The sequence below is a fragment of the Salvelinus fontinalis genome, chromosome 3 (genome assembly GCF_029448725.1).
Source record: "Salvelinus fontinalis isolate EN_2023a chromosome 3, ASM2944872v1, whole genome shotgun sequence".
Lineage (NCBI taxonomy): Eukaryota > Metazoa > Chordata > Actinopteri > Salmoniformes > Salmonidae > Salvelinus > Salvelinus fontinalis.
This window is the reverse complement of record NC_074667.1, coordinates 705,259-732,661: the sequence shown is the minus strand read 5'-3', so window position 1 is coordinate 732,661 and position 27,403 is coordinate 705,259. Positions and strand designations below refer to the sequence as shown.

Genomic DNA, 27,403 nt, shown 5'->3' with positions numbered 1-27,403 from the left:
TTAGAGTCTACGGTAGTGTGTTTAGAGTGGGACAGACAAGAGATTTTAGAGTCTACGGTAGTGTGTTTAGAGTGGGACAGACAGGTGATTTTAGAGTCTACGGTAGTGTGTTTAGAGTGGGACAGACAGGTGGTTTTAGAGTCTACGGTAGTGTGTTTAGAGTGGGACAGACAGGTGGTTTTAGAGTCTACGGTAGTGTGTTTAGAGTGGGACAGACAGGTGATTTTAGAGTCTACGGTAGTGTGTTTAGAGTGGGACAGACAAGAGATTTTAGAGTCTACGGTAGTGTGTTTAGAGTGGGACAGACAAGAGATTTTAGAGTCTACGGTAGTGTGTTTCGAGTGGGACAGATAGACAGGTGATTTTAGAGTCTATTACGGTAGTGTGTTTAGAGTGGGACAGACAGGTGGTTTTAGAGTCTATTACGGTAGTGTGTTTCGAGTGGGACAGACAGGAGATTTTAGAGTCTACGGTAGTGTGTTTAGAGTGGTACAGACAGGTGGTTTTAGAGTCTACGGTAGTGTGTTTAGTGGTACAGACAGGTGATTTTAGAGTCTATTACAGTAGTGTGTTTAGAGTGGGACAGACAGGTGTGTTTAGAGTCTATTACGGTAGTGTGTTTCGAGTGGGACAGACAGGAGATTTTAGAGTCTACGGTAGTGTGTTTAGAGTGGTACAGACAGGTGGTTTTAGAGTCTACGGTAGTGTGTTTAGAGGGGGACAGGCAGGTGGTTTTAGAGTCTACGGTAGTGTGTTTAGTGGTACAGACAGGTGATTTTAGAGTCTACGGTAGTGTGTTTAGAGTGGGACAGACAGGTGGTTTTAGAGTCTACGGTAGTGTGTTTAGAGTGGGACAGACAGGTGATTTTAGAGTCTATTACGGTAGTGTGTTTCGAGTGGGACAGACAGGAGATTTTAGAGTCTATTACAGTAGTGTGTTTAGAGTGGGACAGACAGGTGTGTTTAGAGTGGGACAGACAGACAGGAGATTTTAGAGTCTACGGTAGTGTGTTTAGAGTGGTACAGACAGACAGGTGGTTTTAGAGTCTATTACGGTAGTGTGTTTAGAGTGGGACAGACAGGTGATTTTAGAGTCTATTACGGTAGTGTGTTTAGAGTGGGACAGACAGGGTGATTTTAGAGTCTACGGTAGTGTGTTTAGAGTGGTACAGACAGACAGGTGGTTTTAGAGTCTATTACGGTAGTGTGTTTAGAGTGGGACAGACAGGGTGATTTTAGAGTCTACGGTAGTGTGTTTAGAGTGGGACAGACAAGAGATTTTAGAGTCTATTACGGTAGTGTGTTTAGAGTGGGACAGACAGGTGATTTTAGAGTCTATTACGGTAGTGTGTTTAGAGTCGGACAGACAGCTGATTTTAGAGTCTATTACGGTAGTGTGTTTAGAGTGGGACAGACAGGAGATTTTAGAGTCTATTACGGTAGTGTGTTTAGTGGGACAGACAGACAGGTGATTTTAGAGTCTACGGTAGTGTGTTTAGAGTGGGACAGGCAGGAGGTTTTAGAGTCTACGGTAGTGTGTTTAGAGTGGGACAGACAGGTGGTTTTAGAGTCATTACGGTAGTGTGTTTAGAGTGGGACAGACAGGTGATTTTAGAGTCTATTACGGTAGTGTGTTTAGAGTGGGACAGACAGTTGATTTTAGAGTCAATTACGGTAGTGTGTTTAGAGTGGTACAGACAGGTGGTTTTAGAGTCTATTACGGTAGTGTGTTTAGGGTGGGACAGACAGGTGGTTTTAGAGTCTATTACGGTAGTGTGTTTAGAGTGGGACAGACAGGAGATTTTAGAGTCTACGGTAGTGTGTTTAGTGGGACAGACAGGTGATTTTCGAGTCTACGGTAGTGTGTTTAGAGTGGGACAGACAGGAGATTTTAGAGTCAACGGTAGTGTGATTAGAGTGGGACAGACAGGTGATTTTAGAGTCTATTACAGTAGTGTGTTTAGAGTGGGACAGACAGGTGATTTTAGAGTCTACGGTAGTGTGTTTAGAGTGGGACAGACAGGTGATTTTAGAGTCTACGATAGTGTGTTTAGAGTGGGACAGACAGGTGGTTTTAGAGTCTATTACGGTAGTGTGTTTAGAGTGGGACAGACAGGTGGTTTTAGAGTCTACGGTAGTGTGTTTAGAGTGGGACAGACAGGTGATTTTAGAGTCTACGATAGTGTGTTTAGAGTGGGACAGACAGGTGGTTTTAGAGTCTATTACGGTAGTGTGTTTAGAGTGGGACAGACAGGTGTGTTTAGAGTGGGACAGACAGACAGGAGATTTTAGAGTCTACGGTAGTGTGTTTAGAGTGGGACAGACAGGGTGATTTTAGAGTCTACGGTAGTGTGTTTAGAGTGGGACAGACAGGTGATTTTAGAGTCTATTACGGTAGTGTGTTTAGAGTGGGACAGACAGGGTGATTTTAGAGTCTACGGTAGTGTGTTTAGAGTGGTACAGACAGACAGGTGGTTTTAGAGTCTAATACGGTAGTGTGTTTAGAGTGGGACAGACAGGGTGATTTTAGAGTCTACGGTAGTGTGTTTAGAGTGGGACAGACAAGAGATTTTAGAGTCTACGGTAGTGTGTTTAGAGTGGGACAGACAGGTGATTTTAGAGTCTATTACGGTAGTGTGTTTAGAGTGGGACAGACAGCTGATTTTAGAGTCTATTACGGTAGTGTGTTTAGTGGGACAGACAGACAGGTGATTTTAGAGTCTACGGTAGTGTGTTTAGAGTGGGACAGGCAGGAGGTTTTAGAGTCTACGGTAGTGTGTTTAGAGTGGGACAGACAGGTGGTTTTAGAGTCATTACGGTAGTGTGTTTAGAGTGGTACAGACAGGTGGTTTTAGAGTCTATTACGGTAGTGTGTTTAGTGGGACAGACAGACAGGTGATTTTAGAGTCTACGGTAGTGTGTTTAGAGTGGGACAGGCAGGAGGTTTTAGAGTCTACGGTAGTGTGTTTAGAGTGGGACAGACAGGTGGTTTTAGAGTCATTACGGTAGTGTGTTTAGAGTGGTACAGACAGGTGGTTTTAGAGTCTATTACGGTAGTGTGTTTAGAGTGGGACAGACAGGTGATTTTAGAGTCTACGGTAGTGTGTTTAGAGTGGGACAGACAGTTGATTTTAGAGTCAATTACGGTAGTGTGTTTAGAGTGGGACAGACAGGTGATTTTAGAGTCTACGGTAGTGTGTTTAGAGTGGGACAGACAGGTGGTTTTAGAGTCTATTACGGTAGTGTGTTTAGAGTGGGACAGACAGGTGTGTTTAGAGTCTACGGTAGTGTGTTTAGAGTGGGACAGACAGGTGGTTTTAGAGTCTATTACGGTAGTGTGTTTAGAGTGGGACAGACAGGTGTGTTTAGAGTGGGACAGACAGACAGGAGATTTTAGAGTCTACGGTAGTGTGTTTAGAGTGGTACAGACAGACAGGTGGTTTTAGAGTCTATTACGGTAGTGTGTTTAGAGTGGGACAGACAAGAGATTTTAGAGTCTACGGTAGTGTGTTTAGAGTGGGACAGACAGGTGATTTTAGAGTCTATTACGGTAGTGTGTTTAGAGTCGGACAGACAGGTGATTTTAGAGTCTATTACGGTAGTGTGTTTAGAGTGGGATAGACAGGTGATTTTAGAGTCTACGGTAGTGTGTTTAGAGTGGTACAGACAGACAGGTGGTTTTAGAGTCTATTACGGTAGTGTGTTTAGGGTGGGACAGACAGGTGGTTTTAGAGTCTATTACGGTAGTGTGTTTAGAGTGGGACAGACAGGTTATTTTAGAGTCTATTACGGTAGTGTGTTTAGAGTGGGACAGACAGGTGATTTTAGAGTCTACGGTAGTGTGTTTAGAGTGGGACAGACAGGTGATTTTAGAGTCTACGGTAGTGTGTTTAGAGTGGGACAGACAGGTGGTTTTAGAGTCTACGGTAGTGTGTTTAGAGTGGGACAGACAGGTGGTTTTAGAGTCTACGGTAGTGTGTTTAGAGTGGGACAGGCAGGAGGTTTTAGAGTCTATTACGGTAGTGTGTTTAGAGTGGGACAGACAGGTGGTTTTAGAGTCTATTACGGTAGTGTGTTTAGAGTGGGACAGGCAGGAGGTTTTAGAGTCTATTACGGTAGTGTGTTTAGGGTGGGACAGACAGGTGGTTTTAGAGTCTATTACGGTAGTGTGTTTAGAGTGGGACAGGCAGGAGGTTTTAGAGTCTATTACGGTAGTGTGTTTAGGGTGGGACAGACAGGTGGTTTTAGAGTCTACGGTAGTGTGTTTAGAGTGGGACAGGCAGGAGGTTTTAGAGTCTATTACGGTAGTGTGTTTAGGGTGGGACAGACAGGTGGTTTTAGAGTCTATTACGGTAGTGTGTTTAGAGTGGGACAGACAGGAGGTTTTAGAGTCTACGGTAGTGTGTTTAGAGTGGGACAGACAGGTGATTTTAGAGTCTATTACGGTAGTGTGTTTAGAGTGGGACAGACAGGTGATTTTAGAGTCTACGGTAGTGTGTTTAGAGTGGTACAGACAGGTGGTTTTAGAGTCTACGGTAGTGTGTTTAGAGTGGGACAGACAGGTGGTTTTAGAGTCTACGGTAGTGTGTTTAGAGTGGGACAGACAGGTGGTTTTAGAGTCTACAGTAGTGTGTTTAGAGTGGGACAGACAGGTGGTTTTAGAGTCTACGGTAGTGTGTTTAGAGTGGGACAGACAGGTGATTTTAGAGTCTATTACGGTAGTGTGTTTAGAGTGGGACAGACAGGTGATTTTAGAGTCTACGGTAGTGTGTTTAGAGTGGGACAGACAGGTGGTTTTAGAGTCTATTACTGTAGTGTGTTTAGAGTGGGACAGACAGGTGATTTTAGAGTCTACGGTAGTGTGTTTAGAGTGGGACAGACAGGAGATTTTAGAGTCTATTACGGTAGTGCGTTTAGGGACCGTCAAAACGGGAACCCAATGATGAAGCAGATATCAGTAACTAAATGATTTCACTGGCCGTCTTTCGATCACGACCTTGAATGTTTGAAGAATTTCTCCAGTTGTAGAATTTCTCCAAGTGTTACTCACAGTGGACAAACTAGTTTCAACTCGGCCTGTGACATTCTGTCAGCCGCTGAATGTCAAGCAAATACCCCCCGGTCTCACGGCAACGGACCGTTAATTAACATAAACACGTTTAGCATCTCCTGGCTTCCACACAAAGCCACTGATGCCGACCTTTTGGATCATTTATGTTTTAAATAGGAAATCCATGTAATCTAGCATACACCTTCACAGTAAATCCATGTAATATAGCCTACACCTTCACAGTAAATCCATGTAATATAGCCTACACCTTCACAGTAAATCCATGTAATATAATCTACACCTTCACAGTAAATTCATGTAATATAATCTACACCTTCACAGTAACTCCATGTAATCTAGCATAAACCTTCACAGTAAATCCATGTAATCTATCCTTCACCTTCACAGTAAATCCATGTAATATAATCTACACCTTCACAGTAAATCCATGTAATCTAGCCTACACCTTCACAGTAAATCCATGTAATATATCCTACACCTTCACAGTAAATCCATGTAATATAATCTACACCTTCACAGTAAATCCATGTAATCTAGCCTGCACCTTCACAGTAACTCCATGTAACCTAGCATAAACCTTCACAGTAAATCCATGTAATCTAGCCTACACCTTCACCAATAAATCCATGTAATCTAGTTTACACCTTCACAGTAAATCCATGTAATATAATCTACACCTTCACCAATAAATCCATGTAATCTAGCCCGCACCTTCACAGTAACTCCATGTAATCTAGCATAAACCTTCACAGTAAATCTATGTAATCTAGCCTACACCTTCACCAATAAATCCATGTAATCTAGCCCACACCTTCATAGTAAATCCATGTAATATAATCTACACCTTCACCAATAAATCCATGTAATCTAGCTTACACCTTTACAGTAAATCCATGTAATATAATCTGCACCTTCACCAATGAATCCATGTAATATAATCAACACCTTCACAGTAAATCCATGTAATATATCCTACACCTTCACAGTAAATCCATGCAATATATCCTACACCTTCACAATAAATCCGTTATTTATTTTAGACGGGCATTACATTTACATTTAACATTTAAGTCATTTAGCAGACGCTCTTATCCAGAGCGACTTACAAATTGGAAAGTTCATACATATTCATCCTGGTCCCCCCGTGGGAATTGAACCCTGGTCCCCCCGTGGGAATTGAACCCACAACCCTGGCGTTGCAAGCGCCATGCTCTACCAACTGAGCCACACGGGACCGCATGAAGAAACATGTGAAGAAAATGTAGTCTATTTCAGAAGAACAGAATGGTTCTGATCTGGCCGTATGGCTGTGGGTTACACTAGTTCATATAGCAGGTTCTGACCCGGCCGTATGGCTGTGGGTTACACTAGTTCATATAGCAGGTTCTGACCCGGCCGTATGGCTGTGGGTTACACTAGTTCATATAGCAGGTTCTGACCCGGCCGTATGGCTGTGGGTTACACTAGTTCATATAGCAGGTTCTGACCCGGCCGTGTGGCTGTGGGTTACACTAGTTCATATAGCAGGTTCTGACCCGGCCGTGTGGCCGTATGGCTGTGGGTTACACTAGTTCATATAGCAGGTTCTGACCCGGCTGTGGGTTACGCTAGTTCATATAGCAGGTTCTGATCTGGCTGTGGGTTACGCTAGTTCATATAGCAGGTTCTGACCTGGCTGTGGGTTACACTAGTTCATTTAGCAGGTTCTGACCCGGCCGTATGGCTGTGGGCGACACTAGTTCATTTAGCAGGTTCTGACCCGGCCGTATGGCTGTGGGCGACACTAGTTCATATAGCAGGTTCTGACCCGGCCGTGTGGCTGTGGGTTACACTAGTTCATATAGCAGGTTCTGACCTGGCTGTGGGTTACACTAGTTCATTTAGCAGGTTCTGACCCGGCCGTATGGCTGTGGGCGACACTAGTTCATTTAGCAGGTTCTGACCCGGCCGTATGGCTGTGGGTTACACTAGTTCATATAGCAGGTTCTGACCCGGCCGTGTGGCTGTGGGTTACACTAGTTCATATAGCAGGTTCTGACCTGGCTGTGGGTTACACTAGTTCATTTAGCAGGTTCTGACCCGGCCGTATGGCTGTGGGTTACACTAGTTCATATAGCAGGTTCTGACCTGGCTGTGGGTTACACTAGTTCATATAGCAGGTTCTGACCTGGCTGTGGGTTACACTAGTTCATATAGCAGGTTCTGACCCGGCCGTATGGCTGTGGGTTACACTAGTTCATATAGCAGGTTCTGACCCGGCTGTGGGTTACGCTAGTTCATATAGCAGGTTCTGATCTGGCTGTGGGTTACGCTAGTTCATATAGCAGGTTCTGACCTGGCTGTGGGTTACACTAGTTCATTTAGCAGGTTCTGATCTGGCCTTATGGCTGTGGGTTACACTAGTTCATATAGCAGGTTCTGACCCGGCCGTATGGCTGTGGGTTACACTAGTTCATATAGCAGGTTCTGACCCGGCCGTATGGCTGTGGGTTACACTAGTTCATATAGCAGGTTCTGACCCGGCCGTATGGCTGTGGGTTACACTAGTTCATTTAGCAGGTTCTGACCCGGCCGTATGGCTGTGGGCGACACTAGTTCATATAGCAGGTTCTGACCCGGCTGTGGGTTACACTAGTTCATATAGCAGGTTCTGACCTGGCTGTGGGTTACACTAGTTCATATAGCAGGTTCTGACCTGGCTGTGGGCGACACTAGTTCATATAGCAGGTTCTGACCCGGCCTTATGGCTGTGGGTTACACTAGTTCATATAGCAGGTTCTGACCTGGCTGTGGGTTACACTAGTTCATATAGCAGGTTCTGACCTGGCTGTGGGCGACACTAGTTCATATAGCAGGTTCTGACCCGGCCTTATGGCTGTGGGTTACACTAGTTCATATAGCAGGTTCTGATCTGGCCTTATGGCTGTGGGTTACACTAGTTCATTTAGCAGGTTCTGACCCGGCCGTATGGCTTTGGGCGACACTAGTTCATATAGCAGGTTCTGACCCGGCCGTGTGGCTGTGGGCGACACTAGTTCATATAGCAGGTTCTGATCTGGCCTTATGGCTGTGGGTTACACTAGTTCATATAGCAGGTTCTGATCTGGCCTTATGGCTGTGGGTTACACTAGTTCATATAGCAGGTTCTGACCCGGCCGTGTGGCTGTGGGCGACACTAGTTCATATAGCAGGTTCTGACCTGGCTGTGGGTTACACTAGTTCATTTAGCAGGTTCTGACCCGGCCGTGTGGCTGTGGGTTACGCTAGTTCATATAGCAGGTTCTGACCCGGCCGTGTGGCTGTGGGCGACACTAGTTCATTTAGCAGGTTCTGACCCGGCCGTGTGGCTGTGGGCGACACTAGTTCATTTAGCAGGTTCTGACCCGGCCGTATGGCTGTGGGTTACACTAGTTCATTTAGCAGGTTCTGACCCGGCCGTATGGCTGTGGGTTACACTAGTTCATATAGCAGGTTCTGACCTGGCTGTGGGCGACACTAGTTCATTTAGCAGGTTCTGACCTGGCTGTGTGGCTGTGGGTTACACTAGTTCATATAGCAGGTTCTGACCCGGCCGTGTGGCTGTGGGCGACACTAGTTCATATAGCAGGTTCTGACCCGGCCGTGTGGCCGTATGGCTGTGGGTTACACTAGTTCATATAGCAGGTTCTGACCCGGCCGTGTGGCTGTGGGCGACACTAGTTCATATAGCAGGTTCTGACCCGGCCGTATGGCTGTGGGTTACACTAGTTCATTTAGCAGGTTCTGACCCGGCCGTGTGGCTGTGGGCGACACTAGTTCATATAGCAGGTTCTGACCCGGCCGTGTGGCTGTGGGCGACACTAGTTCATATAGCAGGTTCTGATCCGGCCGTGTGGCTGTGGGTTACACTAGTTCATATAGCAGGTTCTGACCTGGCTGTGGGTTACACTAGTTCATATAGCAGGTTCTGACCTGGCTGTGGGTTACACTAGTTCATATAGCAGGTTCTGACCCGGCCGTGTGGCTGTGGGTTACACTAGTTCATATAGCAGGTTCTGACCCGGCCGTGTGGCTGTGGGTTACACTAGTTCATTTAGCAGGTTCTGACCTGGCCGTATGGCTGTGGGTTACGCTAGTTCATATAGCAGGTTCTGACCTGGCTGTGGGTTACACTAGTTCATTTAGCAGGTTCTGACCTGGCCGTATGGCTTTGGGTTACACTAGTTCATATAGCAGGTTCTGACCCGGCCGTGTGGCTGTGGGTTACACTAGTTCATATAGCAGGTTCTGACCCGGCCGTATGGCTGTGGGTTACGCTAGTTCATATAGCAGGTTCTGACCCGGCTGTGGGCGACACTAGTTCATTTAGCAGGTTCTGACCCGGCTGTGGGTTACGCTAGTTCATATAGCAGGTTCTGACCCGGCCGTATGGCTGTGGGTTACACTAGTTCATTTAGCAGGTTCTGACCCGGCCGTATGGCTGTGGGTTACACTAGTTCATATAGCAGGTTCTGACCCGGCCGTGTGGCTGTGGGTTACACTAGTTCATATAGCAGGTTCTGACCCGGCTGTGGGCGACACTAGTTCATTTAGCAGGTTCTGACCCGGCTGTGGGTTACGCTAGTTCATATAGCAGGTTCTGACCCGGCCGTATGGCTGTGGGTTACACTAGTTCATATAGCAGGTTCTGACCCGGCCGTATGGCTGTGGGTTACACTAGTTCATATAGCAGGTTCTGACCCGGCCTTGTGGCTGTGGGTTACACTAGTTCATATAGCAGGTTCTGACCCGGCCGTGTGGCTGTGGGTTACACTAGTTCATATAGCAGGTTCTGACCCGGCCGTATGGCTGTGGGTTACACTAGTTCATATAGCAGGTTCTGACCCGGCCTTATGGCTGTGGGTTACACTAGTTCATATAGCAGGTTCTGACCCGGCCTTATGGCTGTGGGTTACACTAGTTCATATAGCAGGTTCTGACCCGGCCTTATGGCTGTGGGTTACACTAGTTCATTTAGCAGGTTCTGACCCGGCCGTATGGCTGTGGGCGACACTAGTTCATTTAGCAGGTTCTGACCCGGCCGTGTGGCTGTGGGTTACGCTAGTTCATATAGCAGGTTCTGACCCGGCTGTGGGTTACGCTAGTTCATATAGCAGGTTCTGACCCGGCCGTATGGCTGTGGGTTACGCTAGTTCATATAGCAGGTTCTGACCCGGCCGTGTGGCTGTGGGTTACGCTAGTTCATATAGCAGGTTCTGACCCGGCTGTGGGTTACGCTCGTTCATATAGCAGGTTCTGACCCGGCCGTATGGCTGTGGGTTACACTAGTTCATATAGCAGGTTCTGACCCGGCCGTATGGCTGTGGGTTACACTAGTTCATATAGCAGGTTCTGACCCGGCTGTGGGTTACGCTAGTTCATATAGCAGGTTCTGATCCGGCCGTATGGCTGTGGGTTACACTAGTTCATATAGCAGGTTCTGACCCGGCTGTGGGCGACACTAGTTCATATAGCAGGTTCTGACCCGGCCGTATGGCTGTGGGTTACACTAGTTCATATAGCAGGTTCTGACCCGGCCGTATGGCTGTGGGTTACACTAGTTCATATAGCAGGTTCTGACCTGGCCGTATGGCTGTGGGTTACACTAGTTCATTTAGCAGGTTCTGACCCGGCCGTGCGGCTGTGGGTTACACTAGTTCATATAGCAGGTTCTGACCCGGCCGTATGGCTGTAGGTTACACTAGTTCATATAGCAGGTTCTGACCCGGCCGTATGGCTGTAGGTTACACTAGTTCATATAGCAGGTTCTGACCCGTCCGTATGGCTGTGGGCGACACTAGTTCATTTAGCAGGTTCTGACCCGGCCGTGTGGCTGTGGGTTACGCTAGTTCATATAGCAGGTTCTGACCCGTCCGTATGGCTGTGGGTTACACTAGTTCATTTAGCAGGTTCTGACCCGTCCGTATGGCTGTGGGCGACACTAGTTCATTTAGCAGGTTCTGACCCGGCCGTGTGGCTGTGGGTTACGCTAGTTCATATAGCAGGTTCTGACCCGGCCGTGTGGCCGTATGGCTGTGGGTTACACTAGTTCATATAGCAGGTTCTGACCCGGCCGTGTGGCCGTATGGCTGTGGGTTACGCTAGTTCATTTAGCAGGTTCTGACCCGGCCGTATGGCTGTGGGTTACACTAGTTCATTTAGCAGGTTCTGACCCGGCCGTATGGCTGTGGGTTACACTAGTTCATATAGCAGGTTCTGACCCGGCCGTATGGCTGTGGGTTACGCTAGTTCATATAGCAGGTTCTGACCTGGCTGTGGGTTACACTAGTGCATATAGCAGGTTCTGACCCGGCCGTATGGCTGTGGGTTACACTAGTTCATATAGCAGGTTCTGACCTGGCTGTGGGTTACACTAGTGCATATAGCAGGTTCTGACCCGGCCGTGTGGCTGTGGGTTACACTAGTTCATAAAGCAGGTTCTGACCCGGCCGTGTGGCTGTGGGCGACACTAGTTCATATAGCAGGTTCTGACCTGGCTGTGGGTTACACTAGTTCATATAGCAGGTTCTGACCTGGCTGTGGGCGACACTAGTTCATATAGCAGGTTCTGACCCGTCCGTATGGCTGTGGGCGACACTAGTTCCTTTAGCAGGTTCTGACCCGGCCGTATGGCTGTGGGCGACACTAGTTCATTTAGCAGGTTCTGACCCGGCCGTATGGCTGTGGGTTACACTAGTTCATATAGCAGGTTCTGACCCGGCCGTATGGCTGTGGGTTACACTAGTTCATATAGCAGGTTCTGACCCGGCCTTATGGCTGTGGGTTACACTAGTTCATATAGCAGGTTCTGACCCGGCCTTATGGCTGTGGGTTACACTAGTTCATATAGCAGGTTCTGACCCGGCCTTATGGCTGTGGGTTACACTAGTTCATATAGCAGGTTCTGACCCGGCCTTATGGCTGTGGGTTACACTAGTTCATATAGCAGGTTCTGACCCGGCCGTATGGCTGTGGGTTACACTAGTTCATTTAGCAGGTTCTGACCCGGCCGTATGGCTGTGGGTTACACTAGTTCATTTAGCAGGTTCTGACCCGGCCGTATGGCTGTGGGCGACACTAGTTCATTTAGCAGGTTCTGACCCGGCCGTGTGGCTGTGGGTTACACTAGTTCATTTAGCAGGTTCTGACCTGGCTGTGGGCGACACTAGTTCATATAGCAGGTTCTGACCCGGCCGTATGGCTGTGGGTTACACTAGTTCATATAGCAGGTTCTGACCTGGCTGTGGGCGACACTAGTTCATATAGCAGGTTCTGACCCGGCCGTATGGCTGTGGGTTACGCTAGTTCATATAGCAGGTTCTGACCTGGCTGTGGGCGACACTAGTTCATATAGCAGGTTCTGACCCGGCCGTATGGCTGTGGGTTACGCTAGTTCATATAGCAGGTTCTGACCCGGCCGTATGGCTGTGGGTTACACTAGTTCATATAGCAGGTTCTGACCCGGCCGTGTGGCCGTATGGCTGTGGGTTACACTAGTTCATATAGCAGGTTCTGACCCGGCCGTATGGCTGTGGGTTACACTAGTTCATATAGCAGGTTCTGACCTGGCTGTGGGTTACACTAGTTCATTTAGCAGGTTCTGACCCGGCCGTATGGCTGTGGGTTACACTAGTTCATTTAGCAGGTTCTGACCCGGCCGTATGGCTTTGGGTTACACTAGTTCATTTAGCAGGTTCTGACCCGGCCGTATGGCTTTGGGTTACACTAGTTCATTTAGCAGGTTCTGACCCGGCCGTATGGCTTTGGGTTACACTAGTTCATATAGCAGGTTCTGACCTGACTGTGGGTTACACTAGTTCATATAGCAGGTTCTGACCCGGCCGTATGGCTTTGGGTTACACTAGTTCATATAGCAGGTTCTGACCTGACTGTGGGCGACACTAGTTCATATAGCAGGTTCTGACCCGGCCGTATGGCTGTGGGTTACACTAGTTCATTTAGCAGGTTCTGACCCGGCCGTATGGCTGTGGGTTACACTAGTTCATATAGCAGGTTCTGACCCGGCCGTGTGGCTGTGGGTTACACTAGTTCATTTAGCAGGTTCTGATCTGGCTGTGGGCGACACTAGTTCATATAGCAGGTTCTGACCTGGCTGTGGGTTACACTAGTTCATATAGCAGGTTCTGACCCGGCCGTGTGGCTGTGGGTTACACTAGTTCATTTAGCAGGTTCTGATCTGACTGTGGGCGACACTAGTTCATATAGCAGGTTCTGACCTGGCTGTGGGTTACACTAGTTCATATAGCAGGTTCTGACCCGGCCGTGTGGCTGTGGGTTACACTAGTTCATTTAGCAGGTTCTGATCTGGCTGTGGGCGACACTAGTTCATATAGCAGGTTCTGACCTGGCTGTGGGCGACACTAGTTCATATAGCAGGTTCTGACCCGTCCGTGTGGCTGTGGGTTACACTAGTTCATATAGCAGGTTCTGACCCGGCCGTATGGCTGTGGGTTACACTAGTTCATATAGCAGGTTCTGACCCGGCCGTATGGCTGTGGGTTACACTAGTTCATATAGCAGGTTCTGACCCGGCCGTGTGGCTGTGGGTTACACTAGTTCATATAGCAGGTTCTGACCTGGCTGTGGGCGACACTAGTTCATATAGCAGGTTCTGACCCGGCCGTGTGGCTGTGGGTTACACTAGTTCATATAGCAGGTTCTGACCTGGCTGTGGGCGACACTAGTTCATATAGCAGGTTCTGACCCGGCCGTGTGGCTGTGGGTTACGCTAGTTCATATAGCAGGTTCTGACCCGGCCGTGTGGCTGTGGGCGACACTAGTTCATATAGCAGGTTCTGACCTGGCTGTGGGCGACACTAGTTCATATAGCAGGTTCTGACCTGGCTGTGGGCGACACTAGTTCATATAGCAGGTTCTGACCTGGCTGTGGGCGACACTAGTTCATATAGCAGGTTCTGATCCGGCCTTATGGCTGTGGGCGACACTAGTTCATATAGCAGGTTCTGACCCGGCCGTATGGCTGTGGGTTACACTAGTTCATTTAGCAGGTTCTGACCCGGCCGTGTGGCCATATGGCTGTGGGTTACACTAGTTCATATAGCAGGTTCTGACCCGGCCGTATGGCTGTGGGTTACACTAGTTCATATAGCAGGTTCTGACCCGGCCGTGTGGCCGTATGGCTGTGGGTTACACTAGTTCATATAGCAGGTTCTGATCTGGCCTTATGGCTGTGGGCGACACTAGTTCATATAGCAGGTTCTGACCCGGCCGTATGGCTGTGGGTTACACTAGTTCATTTAGCAGGTTCTGACCCGGCCGTGTGGCCGTATGGCTGTGGGTTACACTAGTTCATATAGCAGGTTCTGACCCGGCCGTATGGCTGTGGGTTACACTAGTTCATATAGCAGGTTCTGACCTGGCTGTGGGTTACACTAGTTCATATAGCAGGTTCTGACCCGGCCTTATGGCTGTGGGTTACACTAGTTCATATAGCAGGTTCTGACCTGGCTGTGGGTTACACTAGTTCATATAGCAGGTTCTGACCTGGCTGTGGGTTACACTAGTTCATATAGCAGGTTCTGACCCGGCCGTATGGCTATGGGTTACACTAGTTCATATAGCAGGTTCTGACCCGGCCGTGTGGCCGTATGGCTGTGGGTTACACTAGTTCATATAGCAGGTTCTGACCCGGCCGTGCGGCTGTGGGTTACACTAGTTCATATAGCAGAAAACATTTCCACTGAATTCTAAGTAAATCTACTATCCCCAATAGTACAACATTTTACCTAATCTGTGCAAATAATATATGTGACATTTAGTTTTGATTCAGGACCGTTATCTCCTGTCTTGTGTAAAGAGAAGCAATGTGCTTAATATTAGGAACGTTTATAAATATATTAGGCCTATATTAGGCCTATATTAGGCCATCACTCTGTTTTCTCACGCAATTACATAGCCAATAGAAATGTTGAGCAACATGAGCTCATGGACTCTGATGAAGTGTTCGATTACAATTTACATTGATGTCAGAGTGATTTTAAAGGGACAATACAGTGCTGAGTACCAGGCTATTAGCAAGTTTGGTAGGCTACTAATGACCAGCAGCAGAAGCCTAATTACCGTGACTAAACGGTCACGTGGAATTTGACTGCTCTCATGACTAGTGACCACCGGTGTGGCGGTAATACGGTCACCATAACAGCCCTAGTTTCAACCGAACTCATCCTCTCTCTCTCTGTGTGTGTGTGTGTGTGTGTGTGTGTGTGTGTGTGTGTGTGTGTGGATCTTAATAGAATCAGTCCCACTGTTGTCCCAGTCCTGATGGTCCCTAAAGCCACTCAGAGATTAGATCCTCTATTCCACAGCAGTGATGGGACACTACCGACTAGAGAGCGTTTTAGATCAGACTGCTAGTTTAGAGTCTGCCTACATATTTACAGGACCTTCACATTGTCTGAGGTAGTCCTGTCACACACACACACTTCCTGTCCCTGTGTGTTCTGGTCACACACACACACACACTTCCTGTCCCTGTGTGTTCTGGTCACACACACTCCCTGTCCCTGTGTGTTCTGGTCACACACACACACACACTTCCTGTCCCTGTGTGTTCTGGTCACACACACTCCCTGTCCCTGTGTGTTCTGGTCACACACACTTCCTGTCCCTGTGTGTTCTGGTCACACACACACACTTCCTGTCCCTGTATGTTCTGGTCACACACACACACTTCCTGTCCCTGTGTGTTCTGGTCACACACACACACACTTCCTGTCCCTGTGTGTTCTGGTCACACACACACACTTCCTGTCCCTGTGTGTTCTGGTCACACACACACACACTTCCTGTCCCTGTGTGTTCTGGTCACACACACACACACTTCCTGTCCCTGTGTGTTCTGGTCACACACACACACACACTTCCTGTCCCTGTGTGTTCTGGTCACACACACACACACACTTCCTGTCCCTGTGTGTTCTGGTCACACACACACACACTTCCTGTCCCTGTGTGTTCTGGTCACACACACACACTTCCTGTCCCTGTATGTTCTGGTCACACACACACACTTCCTGTCCCTGTATGTTCTGGTCACACACACACACTTCCTGTCCCTGTGTGTTCTGGTCACACACACACACACTTCCTGTCCCTGTGTGTTCTGGTCACACACACACACACTTCCTGTCCCTGTGTGTTCTGGTCACACACACACACACTTCCTGTCCCTGTGTGTTCTGGTCACACACACACACACTTCCTGTCCCTGTGTGTTCTGGTCACACACACACACACTTCCTGTCCCTGTGTGTTCTGGTCACACACACACACACTTCCTGTCCCTGTGTGTTCTGGTCACACACACACACTTCCTGTCCCTGTGTGTTCTGGTCACACACACACACTTCCTGTCCCTGTATGTTCTGGTCACACACACACACTTCCTGTCTCTGTATGTTCTGGTCACACACACACACACACTTCCTGTCCCTGTGTGTTCTTGTCACACACGCACACACTTCCTGTCCCTGTGTGTTCTGGTCACACACACGCACACTTCCTGTCCCTGTGTGTTCTGGTCACACACACACACACACACTTCCTGTCCCTGTGTGTTCTGGTCACACACACACTTCCTGTCCCTGTGTGTTCTGGTCACACACACACTTCCTGTCCCTGTGTGTTCTGGTCACACACACTTCCTATCCCTGTGTGTTCTGGTCACACACACATCTCCCTCTCCTCTCCCTCTTTCTTCTCCATCTCTTCTCTTTCTCGCCTCTCCTTCCTTCCCTCGGTTCATAAATTGTAGTCCAGACCTCCCTAGAATAGGAGTGACTAAACAGGAACAGTGTTTTATATTGTAGTCCAGACCTCTCTAGAATAGGAGTGACTAAACAGGAACAGTGTTTTATATTGTAGTCCAGACCTCCCTAGAATAGGAGTGACTAAACAGGAACAGTGTTTTATATTGTAGTCCAGACCTCCCTATAATAGGAGTGACTAAACAGGAACAGTGTTTTATATTGTAGACCAGACCTCCCTAGAATAGGAGTGACTAAACAGGAACAGTGTTTTATATTGTAGTCCAGACCTCCCTAGAATAGGAGTGACTAAACAGGAACAGTGTTTTATATTGTAGTCCAGACCTCCCTAGAATAGGAGTGACTAAACAGGAACAGTGTTTTATATTGTAGTCCAGACCTCCCTAGAATAGGAGTGACTAAACAGGAACAGTGTTTTATATTGTAGTCCAGACCTCCCTAGAATAGGAGTGACTAAACAGGAACAGTGTTTTATATTGTAGTCCAGACCTCCCTAGAATAGGAGTGACTAAACAGGAACAGTGTTTTATATTGTAGTCCAGACCTCCCTAGAATAGGAGTGACTAAACAGGAACAGTGTTTTATATTGTAGTCCAGACCTCCCTAGAATAGGAGTGACTAAACAGGAACAGTGTTTTATATTGTAGTCCAGACCTCCCTAGAATAGGAGTGACTAAACAGGAACAGTGTTTTATAATGTAGTCCAGACCTCCCTAGAATAGGAGTGACTAAACAGGAACAGTGTTTTATATTGTAGTCCAGACCTCCCTAGAATAGGAGTGACTAAACATGTGTGACTGAACATCAAGGCGGTGACCCGTTCCTGTAGGTTCATGCTCTACAACATCCTCAGAGTACGACCCTGCCTCACACAGGAAGCGGCGCAGGTCCTAATCCAGGCACTTGTCATCTCCCGTCTGGATTACTGCAACTCGCTGTTGGCTGGGCTCCCTGCCTGTGCCATTAAACCCCTACAACTCATCCAGAAGGCCGCAGCCCGTCTGGTGTTCAACCTTCCCAAGTTCTCTCACGTCACCCCGCTCCTCCGCTCTCTCCACTGGCTTCCAGTTGAAGCTCGCATCCGCTACAAGACCATGGTGCTTGCCTACGGAGCTGTGAGGGGAACGGCACCTCAGTACCTTCAGGCTCTGATCAGGCCCTACACCCAAACAAGGGCACTGCGTTCATCCACCTCTGGCCTGCTCACCTCCCTACCACTGAGGAAGTACAGTTCCCGCTCAGCCCAGTCAAAACTGTTCGCTGCTCTGGCCCCCCAATGGTGGAACAAACTCCCTCACGACGCCAGGACAGCGGAGTCAATCACCACCTTCCGGAGACACCTGAAACCCCACCTCTTTAAGGAATACCTAGAATAGGATAAAGCAATCCTTCTGCCCCCCCCCCCCCCCCCCCCCCCTTAAAAGAGTTAGATGCACTGTTGTAAAGTGGCTGTTCCACTGGATGTCATAAGGTGAATGCACCAATTTGTAAGTCGCTCTGGATAAGAGCGTCTGCTAAATGACTTAAATGTAAACAGGAACAGTGTTTTATATTGTAGTCCAGACCTCCCTAGAATAGGAGTGACTAAACAGGAACAGTGTTTTATATTGTAGTCCAGACCTCCCTAGAATAGGAGTGACTAAACAGGAACAGTGTTTTATATTGTAGTAGACCAGACCTCCCTAGAATAGGAGTGACTAAACAGGAACAGTGTTTTATATTGTAGTCCAGACCTCCCTAGAATAGGAGTGACTAAACAGGAACAGTGTTTTATATTGTAGTCCAGACCTCCCTAGAATAGGAGTGACTAAACAGGAACAGTGTTTTATATTGTAGTCCAGACCTCCCTAGAATAGGAGTGACTAAACAGGAACAGTGTTTTATATTGTAGTCCAGACCTCCCTAGAATAGGAGTGACTAAACAGGAACAGTGTTTTATATTGTAGTAGACCAGACCTCCCTAGAATAGGAGTGACTAAACAGGAACAGTGTTTTATATTGTAGTCCAGACCTCCCTAGAATAGGAGTGACTAAACAGGAACAGTGTTTTATATTGTAGACCAGACCTCCCTAGAATAGGAGTGACTAAACAGGAACAGTGTTTTATATTGTAGTCCAGACCTCCCTAGAATAGGAGTGACTAAACAGGAACAGTGTTTTATATTGTAGACCAGACCTCCCTAGAATAGGAGTGACTAAACAGGAACAGTGTTTTATATTGTAGTCCAGACCTCCCTAGAATAGGAGTGACTAAACAGGAACAGTGTTTTATATTGTAGACCAGACCTCCCTAGAATAGGAGTGACTAAACAGGAACAGTGTTTTATATTGTAGTCCAGACTTCCCTAGAATAGGAGTGACTAAACTGGAACAGTGTTTTATATTGTAGACCAGACCTCCCTAGAATAGGAGTGACTAAACAGGAACAGTGTTTTATATTGTAGTCCAGACCTCCCTAGAATAGGAGTGACTAAACAGGAACAGTGTTTTATATTGTAGTCCAGACCTCCCTAGAATAGGAGTGACTAAACAGGAACAGTGTTTTATATTGTAGTCCAGACCTCCCTAGAATAGGAGTGACTAAACAGGAACAGTGTTTTATATTGTAGACCAGACCTCCCTAGAATAGGAGTGACTAAACAGGAACAGTGTTTTATATTGTAGTCCAGACCTCCCTAGAATAGGAGTGACTAAACAGGAACAGTGTTTTATATTGTAGACCAGACCTCCCTAGAATAGGAGTGACTAAACAGGAACAGTGTTTTATATTGTAGTCCAGACTTCCCTAGAATAGGAGTGACTAAACTGGAACAGTGTTTTATATTGTAGACCAGACCTCCCTAGAATAGGAGTGACTAAACAGGAACAGTGTTTTATATTGTAGTCCAGACCTCCCTAGAATAGGAGTGACTAAACAGGAACAGTGTTTTATATTGTAGTCCAGACCTCCCTAGAATAGGAGTGACTAAACAGGAACAGTGTTTTATATTGTAGACCAGACCTCCCTAGAATAGGAGTGACTAAACAGGAACAGTGTTTTATATTGTAGTCCAGACTTCCCTAGAATAGGAGTGACTAAACAGGAACAGTGTTTTATATTGTAGTCCAGACCTCCCTAGAATAGGAGTGACTAAACAGGAACAGTGTTTTATATTGTAGTCCAGACCTCCCTAGAATAGGAGTGACTAAACAGGAACAGTGTTTTATATTGTAGTCCAGACTAGACCTCCCTAGAATAGGAGTGACTAAACAGGAACAGTGTTTTATATTGTAGTCCAGACCAGACCTCCCTAGAATAGTAGTGACTAAACAGGAACAGTGTTTTATATTGTAGTCCAGACCTCCCTAGAATAGGAGTGACTAAACAGGAACAGTGTTTTATATTGTAGTCCAGACCTCCCTAGAATAGGAGTGACTAAACAGGAACAGTGTTTTATATTGTAGTCCAGACCTCCCTAGAATAGGAGTGACTAAACAGGAACAGTGTACTGTGATATTACAGGTGATTCACCCTCTTAGCGATCCCTCTCTCTGCTCTCCCTCCCTCCCCCTTTCTGTCTGTCCATATTAATGAATGGGTCAGGCTCGGGTTAGATATGTGTGTGTGGGGGGGGGGTTAATATCACTGTTTAAAAGAGAAGGAAATGGAAAAAGAAAAACATTTTTATTTATTTAAACCTCTGATCTGTCCATCTATCATGTGACAAGTCTACCACAGGTTGTGAGTGTGTGTGACAAGTCTACCACAGGTTGTGAGTGTGTGTGACAAGTCTACCACAGGTTGTGAGTGTGTGTGACAAGTCTACCACAGGTTGTGAGTGTGTGTGACAAGTCTACCACAGGTTGTGAGTGTGTGTGACAAGTCTACCACAGGTTGTGAGTGTGTGTGACAAGTCTACCACAGGTTGTGAGTGTGTGTGACAAGTCTACCACAGGTTGTGAGTGTGTGTGACAAGTCTACCACAGGTTGTGAGTGTGTGTGACAAGTCTACCACAGGTTGTGAGTGTGTGTGACAAGTCTACCACAGGTTGTGAGTGTGTGTGACAAGTCTACCACAGGTTGTTAGTGTGTGTGACAAGTCTACCACAGGTTGTTAGTGTGTGTGACAAGTCTACCACAGGTTGTTAGTGTGTGTGACAAGTCTACCACAGGTTGTTAGTGTGTGTGACAAGTCTACCACAGGTTGTTAGTGTGTGTGACAAGTCTACCACAGGTTGTGAGTGTGTGTGACAAGTCTACCACAGGTTGTGAGTGTGTGTGACAAGTCTACCACAGGTTGTGAGTGTGTGTGACAAGTCTACCACAGGTTGTGAGTGTGTGTGACAAGTCTACCACAGGTTGTGAGTGTGTGTGACAAGTCTACCACAGGTTGTGAGTGTGTGTGACAAGTCTACCACAGGTTGTGAGTGTGTGTGACAAGTCTACCACAGGTTGTGAGTGTGTGTGACAAGTCTACCACAGGTTGTGAGTGTGTGTGACAAGTCTGCCACAGGTTGTGAGTGTGTGTGACAAGTCTACCACAGGTTGTGAGTGTGTGTGACAAGTCTACCACAGGTTGTGAGTGTGTGTGACAAGTCTACCACAGGTTGTGAGTGTGTGTGACAAGTCTACCACAGGTTGTGAGTGTGTGTGACAAGTCTACCACGGTTTTGAGTGTGTGTGACAAGTCTACCACGGTTTTGAGTGTGTGTGACAAGTCTACCACGGTTGTGAGTGTGTGTGACAAGTCTACCACAGGTTGTGAGTGTGTGTGACAAGTCTACCACGGTTTTGAGTGTGTGTGACAAGTCTACCACGGTTTGGAGTGTGTGTGACACGTCTACCACAGGTTGTTAGTGTGTGTGACAAGTCTACCACAGGTTGTTAGTGTGTGTGACAAGTCTACCACAGGTTGTGAGTGTGTGTGACACGTCTACCACGGTTTGGAGTGTGTGTGACAAGTCTACCACAGGTTGTGAGTGTGTGTGACACGTCTACCACAGGTTTGGAGTGTGTGTGACACGTCTACCACAGGTTTGAGTGTGTGTGACAATGTGTTTTTAATATTCACACACTGTTTTTATTACATGTGTGTCAGGCTTGGATAAACTAGGAAGTTCCACTTTCACATGCTAAGTTTAGAAACTAGAGGAAGTAGAGTCGTGTGCTCGACTGGACCGGAACACCGGTTACTGGGTTCCGGAACCTTCTAGAATCCTGGCTTGAAAAATATATCAGTGTTCCGTCTCCTAAATGTAAACAGTACCGGAATGGGTTTCAGTCCTCTTCAAGTCCTGGTCAGTGGGGTTGAGTGGTTCCACAGACACACCATCAACACTACAGGGGTGTTCCTACATACTAAAGTCCATAAGCATAAATTGACCATTTTTCTTTGTCACGTTCTTCTTCTTGTCTTTGTCCTTCGATGTTTTTCCTGGTTAGATCTGTCCTTTCCTCCGCCCCTCATTCCCCTCTCCTTTATTGGGCATCGCTGCAGGCCAAATCAAATGGTGTTTAGCCACTAATCAGAGAGAGAGATGGAGGCATCAGTGTGTGTGTTAAAGACCCAGGGTTGTCAGAGATACAGTCTTGTCCTTGACTACCAAGCCATTTCTGTTTCTTTATGACCGTTTTAATTGAAAACAATCATGGTAAGGTTCTTAACTGTTGCCCAGAAATCATTTCATTACTGAGATAAAAAGTGCTGCGTTGGACCTTTTAAGATCAGATGGACTCATTTACTCTGTAAACATGAAGAGAAGAGGGAGGGAGGAGGTCAGAGAGGAGAGGTAGAGAGGGGGGAGGAGAGGGAGGGAGGAGGTCAGAGAGGAGAGGTAGAGAGGGGGGAGGGAGGAGGACAGAGAGGGAGGAGTAGAGATGGAGGGAGGAGGTCAGAGAGGAGAGGTAGAGAGGGAGGAGGAGAGATGAGCAGGGGGAGAGGGAGAGGGAGTATATTGAGACCACACTTTAAGCGTTGAGATCTGTGAAAGTGGATTAAAAGCAGAACCGTATTAACCATGACGCAATGACTCCCATGTATTTTAGAACCAGAGGGATCTGTCTGCTATGCCTCTGTCTGCTATGCCTCTGTCTGCTATGCCTCTGTCTGCTGTGCCTCTGTCTGCTATGCCTCTGTCTGCTATGCCTCTGTCTGCTATGCCTCTGTCTGCTATGCCTCTGTCTGCTGTGCCTCTGTCTGCTGTGCCTCTGTCTGCTGTGCCTCTGTCTGCTGTGCCTCTGTCTGCTGTGCCTCTGTCTGCTGTGCCTCTGTCTGCTGTGCCTCTGTCTGCTATGCCTCTGTCTGCTGTGCCTCTGTCTGCTATGCCTCTGTCTGCTGTGCCTCTGTCTGCTGTGCCTCTGTCTGCTGTGCCTCTGTCTGCTGTGCCTCTGTCTGCTGTGCCTCTGTCTGCTGTGCCTCTGTCTGCTGTGCCTCTGTCTGCTATGCCTCTGTCTGCTATGCCTCTGTCTGCTATGCCTCTGTCTGCTATGCCTCTCTGTCTGCTATGCCTCCCGTCTCTTACTGTCCCGTGGTGTGATGGAGAGATCTGCTGGTAGTCCAGTCTCTTACTGTCCCGTGGTGTGATGGAGAGACCTCCTGCTGGTTGTCTCTTACTGTCCCGTGGTGTGATGGAGAGACCTCCTGCTGGTAGTCCCGTCTCTTACTGTCCCGTGGTGTGATGGAGAGATCTCCTGCTGGTTGTCTCTTACTGTCCCGTGGTGTGATGGAGAGACCTCCTGCTGGTAGTCCAGTCTCTTACTGTCCCGTGGTGTGATGGAGAGACCTGCTGGTGGTCTCTTACTGTCCCGTGGTGTGATGGAGAGACCTCCTGCTGGTAGTCCAGTCTCTTACTGTCCCGTGGTGTGATGGAGAGATCTGCTGGTAGTCCAGTCTCTTACTGTCCCGTGGTGTGATGGAGAGACCTCCTGCTGGTAGTCCCGTCTCTTACTGTCCCGTGGTGTGATGGAGAGATCTCCTGCTGGTTGTCTCTTACTGTCCCGTGGTGTGATGGAGAGACCTCCTGCTGGTAGTCCAGTCTCTTACTGTCCCGTGGTGTGATGGAGAGACCTGCTGGTGGTCTCTTACTGTCCCGTGGTGTGATGGAGAGATCTCCTGCTGGTTGTCTCTTACTGTCCCGTGGTGTGATGGAGAGATCTCCTGCTGGTTGTCTCTTACTGTCCCGTGGTGTGATGGAGAGACCTCCTGCTGGTAGTCCAGTCTCTTACTGTCCCGTGGTGTGATGGAGAGACCTGCTGGTGGTCTCTTACTGTCCCGTGGTGTGATGGAGAGACCTCCTGCTGGTAGTCCAGTCTCTTACTGTCCCGTGGTGTGATGGAGAGATCTGCTGGTAGTCCAGTCTCTTACTGTCCCGTGGTGTGATGGAGAGACCTCCTGCTGGTAGTCCCGTCTCTTACTGTCCCGTGGTGTGATGGAGAGATCTCCTGCTGGTTGTCTCTTACTGTCCCGTGGTGTGATGGAGAGACCTCCTGCTGGTAGTCCAGTCTCTTACTGTCCCGTGGTGTGATGGAGAGACCTGCTGGTGGTCTCTTACTGTCCCGTGGTGTGATGGAGAGATCTCCTGCTGGTTGTCTCTTACTGTCCCGTGGTGTGATGGAGAGATCTCCTGCTGGTTGTCTCTTACTGTCCCGTGGTGTGATGGAGAGATCTCCTGCTGGTTGTCTCTTACTGTCCCGTGGTGTGATGGAGAGACCTCCTGCTGGTTGTCTCTTACTGTCCCGTGGTGTGATGGAGAGATCTCCTGCTGGTAGTCCCGTCTCTTACTGTCCCGTGGTGTGATGGAGAGATCTCCTGCTGGTAGTCCCGTCTCTTACTGTCCCGTGGTGTGATGGAGAGATCTCCTGCTGGTAGTCCCGTCTCTTACTGTCCCGTGGTGTGATGGAGAGATCTCCTGCTGGTAGTCTCTTACTGTCCCGTGGTGTGATGGAGAGATCTCCTGCTGGTAGTCCCGTCTCTTACTGTCCCGTGGTGTGATGGAGAGACCTCCTGCTGGTAGTCCCGTCTCTTACTGTCCCGTGGTGTGATGGAGAGATCTCCTGCTGTTAGTCCAGTCTCTTACTGTCCCGTGGTGTGATGGAGAGATCTCCTGCTGGTAGTCCCGTCTCTTACTGTCCCGTGGTGTGATGGAGAGATCTCCTGCTGGTAGTCCCGTCTCTTACTGTCCCGTGGTGTGATGGAGAGATCTCCTGCTGGTTGTCTCTTACTGTCCCGTGGTGTGATGGAGAGATCTCCTGCTGGTAGTCTCTTACTGTCCCGTGGTGTGATGGAGAGATCTCCTGCTGGTAGTCTCTTACTGTCCCGTGGTGTGATGGAGAGACCTCCTGCTGGTTGTCTCTTACTGTCCCGTGGTGTGATGGAGAGATCTCCTGCTGGTGGTCCCGTCTCTTACTGTCCCGTGGTGTGATGGAGAGACCTGCTGGTGGTCTCTTACTGTCCCGTGGTGTGATGGAGAGATCTCCTGCTGGTAGTCTCTTACTGTCCCGTGGTGTGATGGAGAGACCTCCTGCTGGTAGTCTCTTACTGTCCCGTGGTGTGATGGAGAGACCTCCTGCTGGTAGTCTCTTACTGTCCCGTGGTGTGATGGAGAGATCTCCTGCTGGTTGTCTCTTACTGTCCCGTGGTGTGATGGAGAGATCTCCTGCTGGTTGTCCCGTCTCTTACTGTCCCGTGGTGTGATGGAGAGATCTCCTGCTGGTTGTCCCGTCTCTTACTGTCCCGTGGTGTGATGGAGAGACCTCCTGCTGGTAGTCTCTTACTGTCCCGTGGTGTGATGGAGAGATCTCCTGCTGGTTGTCCCGTCTCTTACTGTCCCGTGGTGTGATGGAGAGATCTCCTGCTGGTTGTCTCTTACTGTCCCGTGGTGTGATGGAGAGACCTCCTGCTGGTAGTCTCTTACTGTCCCGTGGTGTGATGGAGAGATCTCCTGCTGTTAGTCCTGTCTCTTACTGTCCCGTGGTGTGATGGAGAGATCTCCTGCTGGTAGTCCTGTCTCTTACTGTCCCGTGGTGTGATGGAGAGATCTCCTGCTGGTTGCACTGATTCAACATGTGGAATTGTCATAAAAATTAATGTAAAAGGATGGCCAGTGTTCTGGTAAGATTCAGTTCTGGTGTGTTTCTAAAACATATATCTCTCCCCTCCCCTCTCTCTCTTCCCCTCTCTCTCTTTCTTCCCCTCTCTCTCTCCAGGGAGACTACAATCCGGTCAAAACCAAAGTCCTCCACTTCAGTCTGAACCCTACGAGCATGGCCAAACAGCAGCGTGTGGAGGAAGTGGAGGCGCTGAGGGCAGAAGTGGAGTGTTTGAGGGAACACCTCCGCTCACTACAGACAGGGGGCACTATCCCTCTGGCTGCTGCTGCAGGAGAGACCAGCCTCAGCCTGCCTCCCTCACAGGAGGTCCTGGGTAAGAGGAGACACACAGCTCACTGACAGCTTTTCACTGCTGACATGTTATTCTCTCATTAAGGGTTTATGCAGAAACAAAACAATATTTATACTGGAGAACTGGCCTCTACTTCAGCCTCTACCCTCAGCCTCTTTCTCTACCTTCAGCCTCGACCCTCAGCCTCTTTCTCTACCTTCAGCCTCTACCCTCAGCCTCTTTCTCTACCGTCGGCCCCTCGCTCTACCGTCGGCCCCTCGCTCTACCGTCGGCCCCTCGCTCTACCGTCGTCCCCTCGCTCTACCGTCGGCCCCTCGCTCTACCGTCGGCCCCTCGCTCTGCCGCCGGCCCCTCGCTCTGCCGCCGTCCCCTCGCTCTGCCGCCGTCCCCTCGCTCTGCCGCCGTCCCCTCGCTCTGCCGCCGTCCCCTCGCTCTGCCGCCGTCCCCTCGCTCTGCCATCGGCCCCTCGCTCTACCGTCGGCCCTTCGCTCTACCGTCGGCCCCTCTCTGTGTCACCTCAGTGTGGTGCTCTATGCTTCCTGGGATTTAGTGACGACAGACTCCCCCGGTGACGCCATGTTGGCTTCCTTGGTGCAGCGAGAAGATTATGAAGTCAGTCAATTAAATGATGACTTGATCAGCTAGTACTCAGTCTAGTTGTAATATAGTATTCAGTGATCAGCTAGTACTCAGTCTAGTTGTAATATAGTATTCAGTGATCAGCTAGTACTCAGTCTAGTTGTAATATAGTATTCAGTGATCAGCTAGTACTCAGTCTAGTTGTAATATAGTATTCAGTGATCAGCTAGTACTCAGTCTAGTTGTAATATAGTATTCAGTGATCAGCTAGTACTCAGTCTTGTTGTAATATAGTATTCAGTGATCAGCTAGTACTCAGTCTAGTTGTAATATAGTATTCAGTGATCAGCTAGTACTCAGTCTAGTTGTAATATAGTATTCAGTGATCAGCTAGTACTCAGTCTAGTTGTAATATAGTATTCAGTGATCAGCTACTACTCAGTATAGTTGTAATATAGTATTCAGTGATCAGCTACTACTCAGTATAGTTGTAATATAGTATTCAGTGATCAGCTAGTACTCAGTCTAGTTGTAATATAGTATTCAGT

At 48.3% G+C, this 27,403-nt stretch overlaps 1 protein-coding gene across 1 annotated transcript in view; it reads left to right on the top strand.

Annotated features, from left to right (window-relative positions):
- The window catches only part of LOC129835008 (mitotic spindle assembly checkpoint protein MAD1-like), a 122,544-nt gene that overhangs the window by 19,787 nt on the left and 75,354 nt on the right, over nucleotides 1-27,403 (top strand). Inside the window, exon 7 of the mRNA XM_055900350.1 lies at nucleotides 26,081-26,297. Coding sequence (XP_055756325.1) covers nucleotides 26,081-26,297 — 217 coding nt within the window. The remainder of the gene's footprint in view (nucleotides 1-26,080; nucleotides 26,298-27,403) is intronic.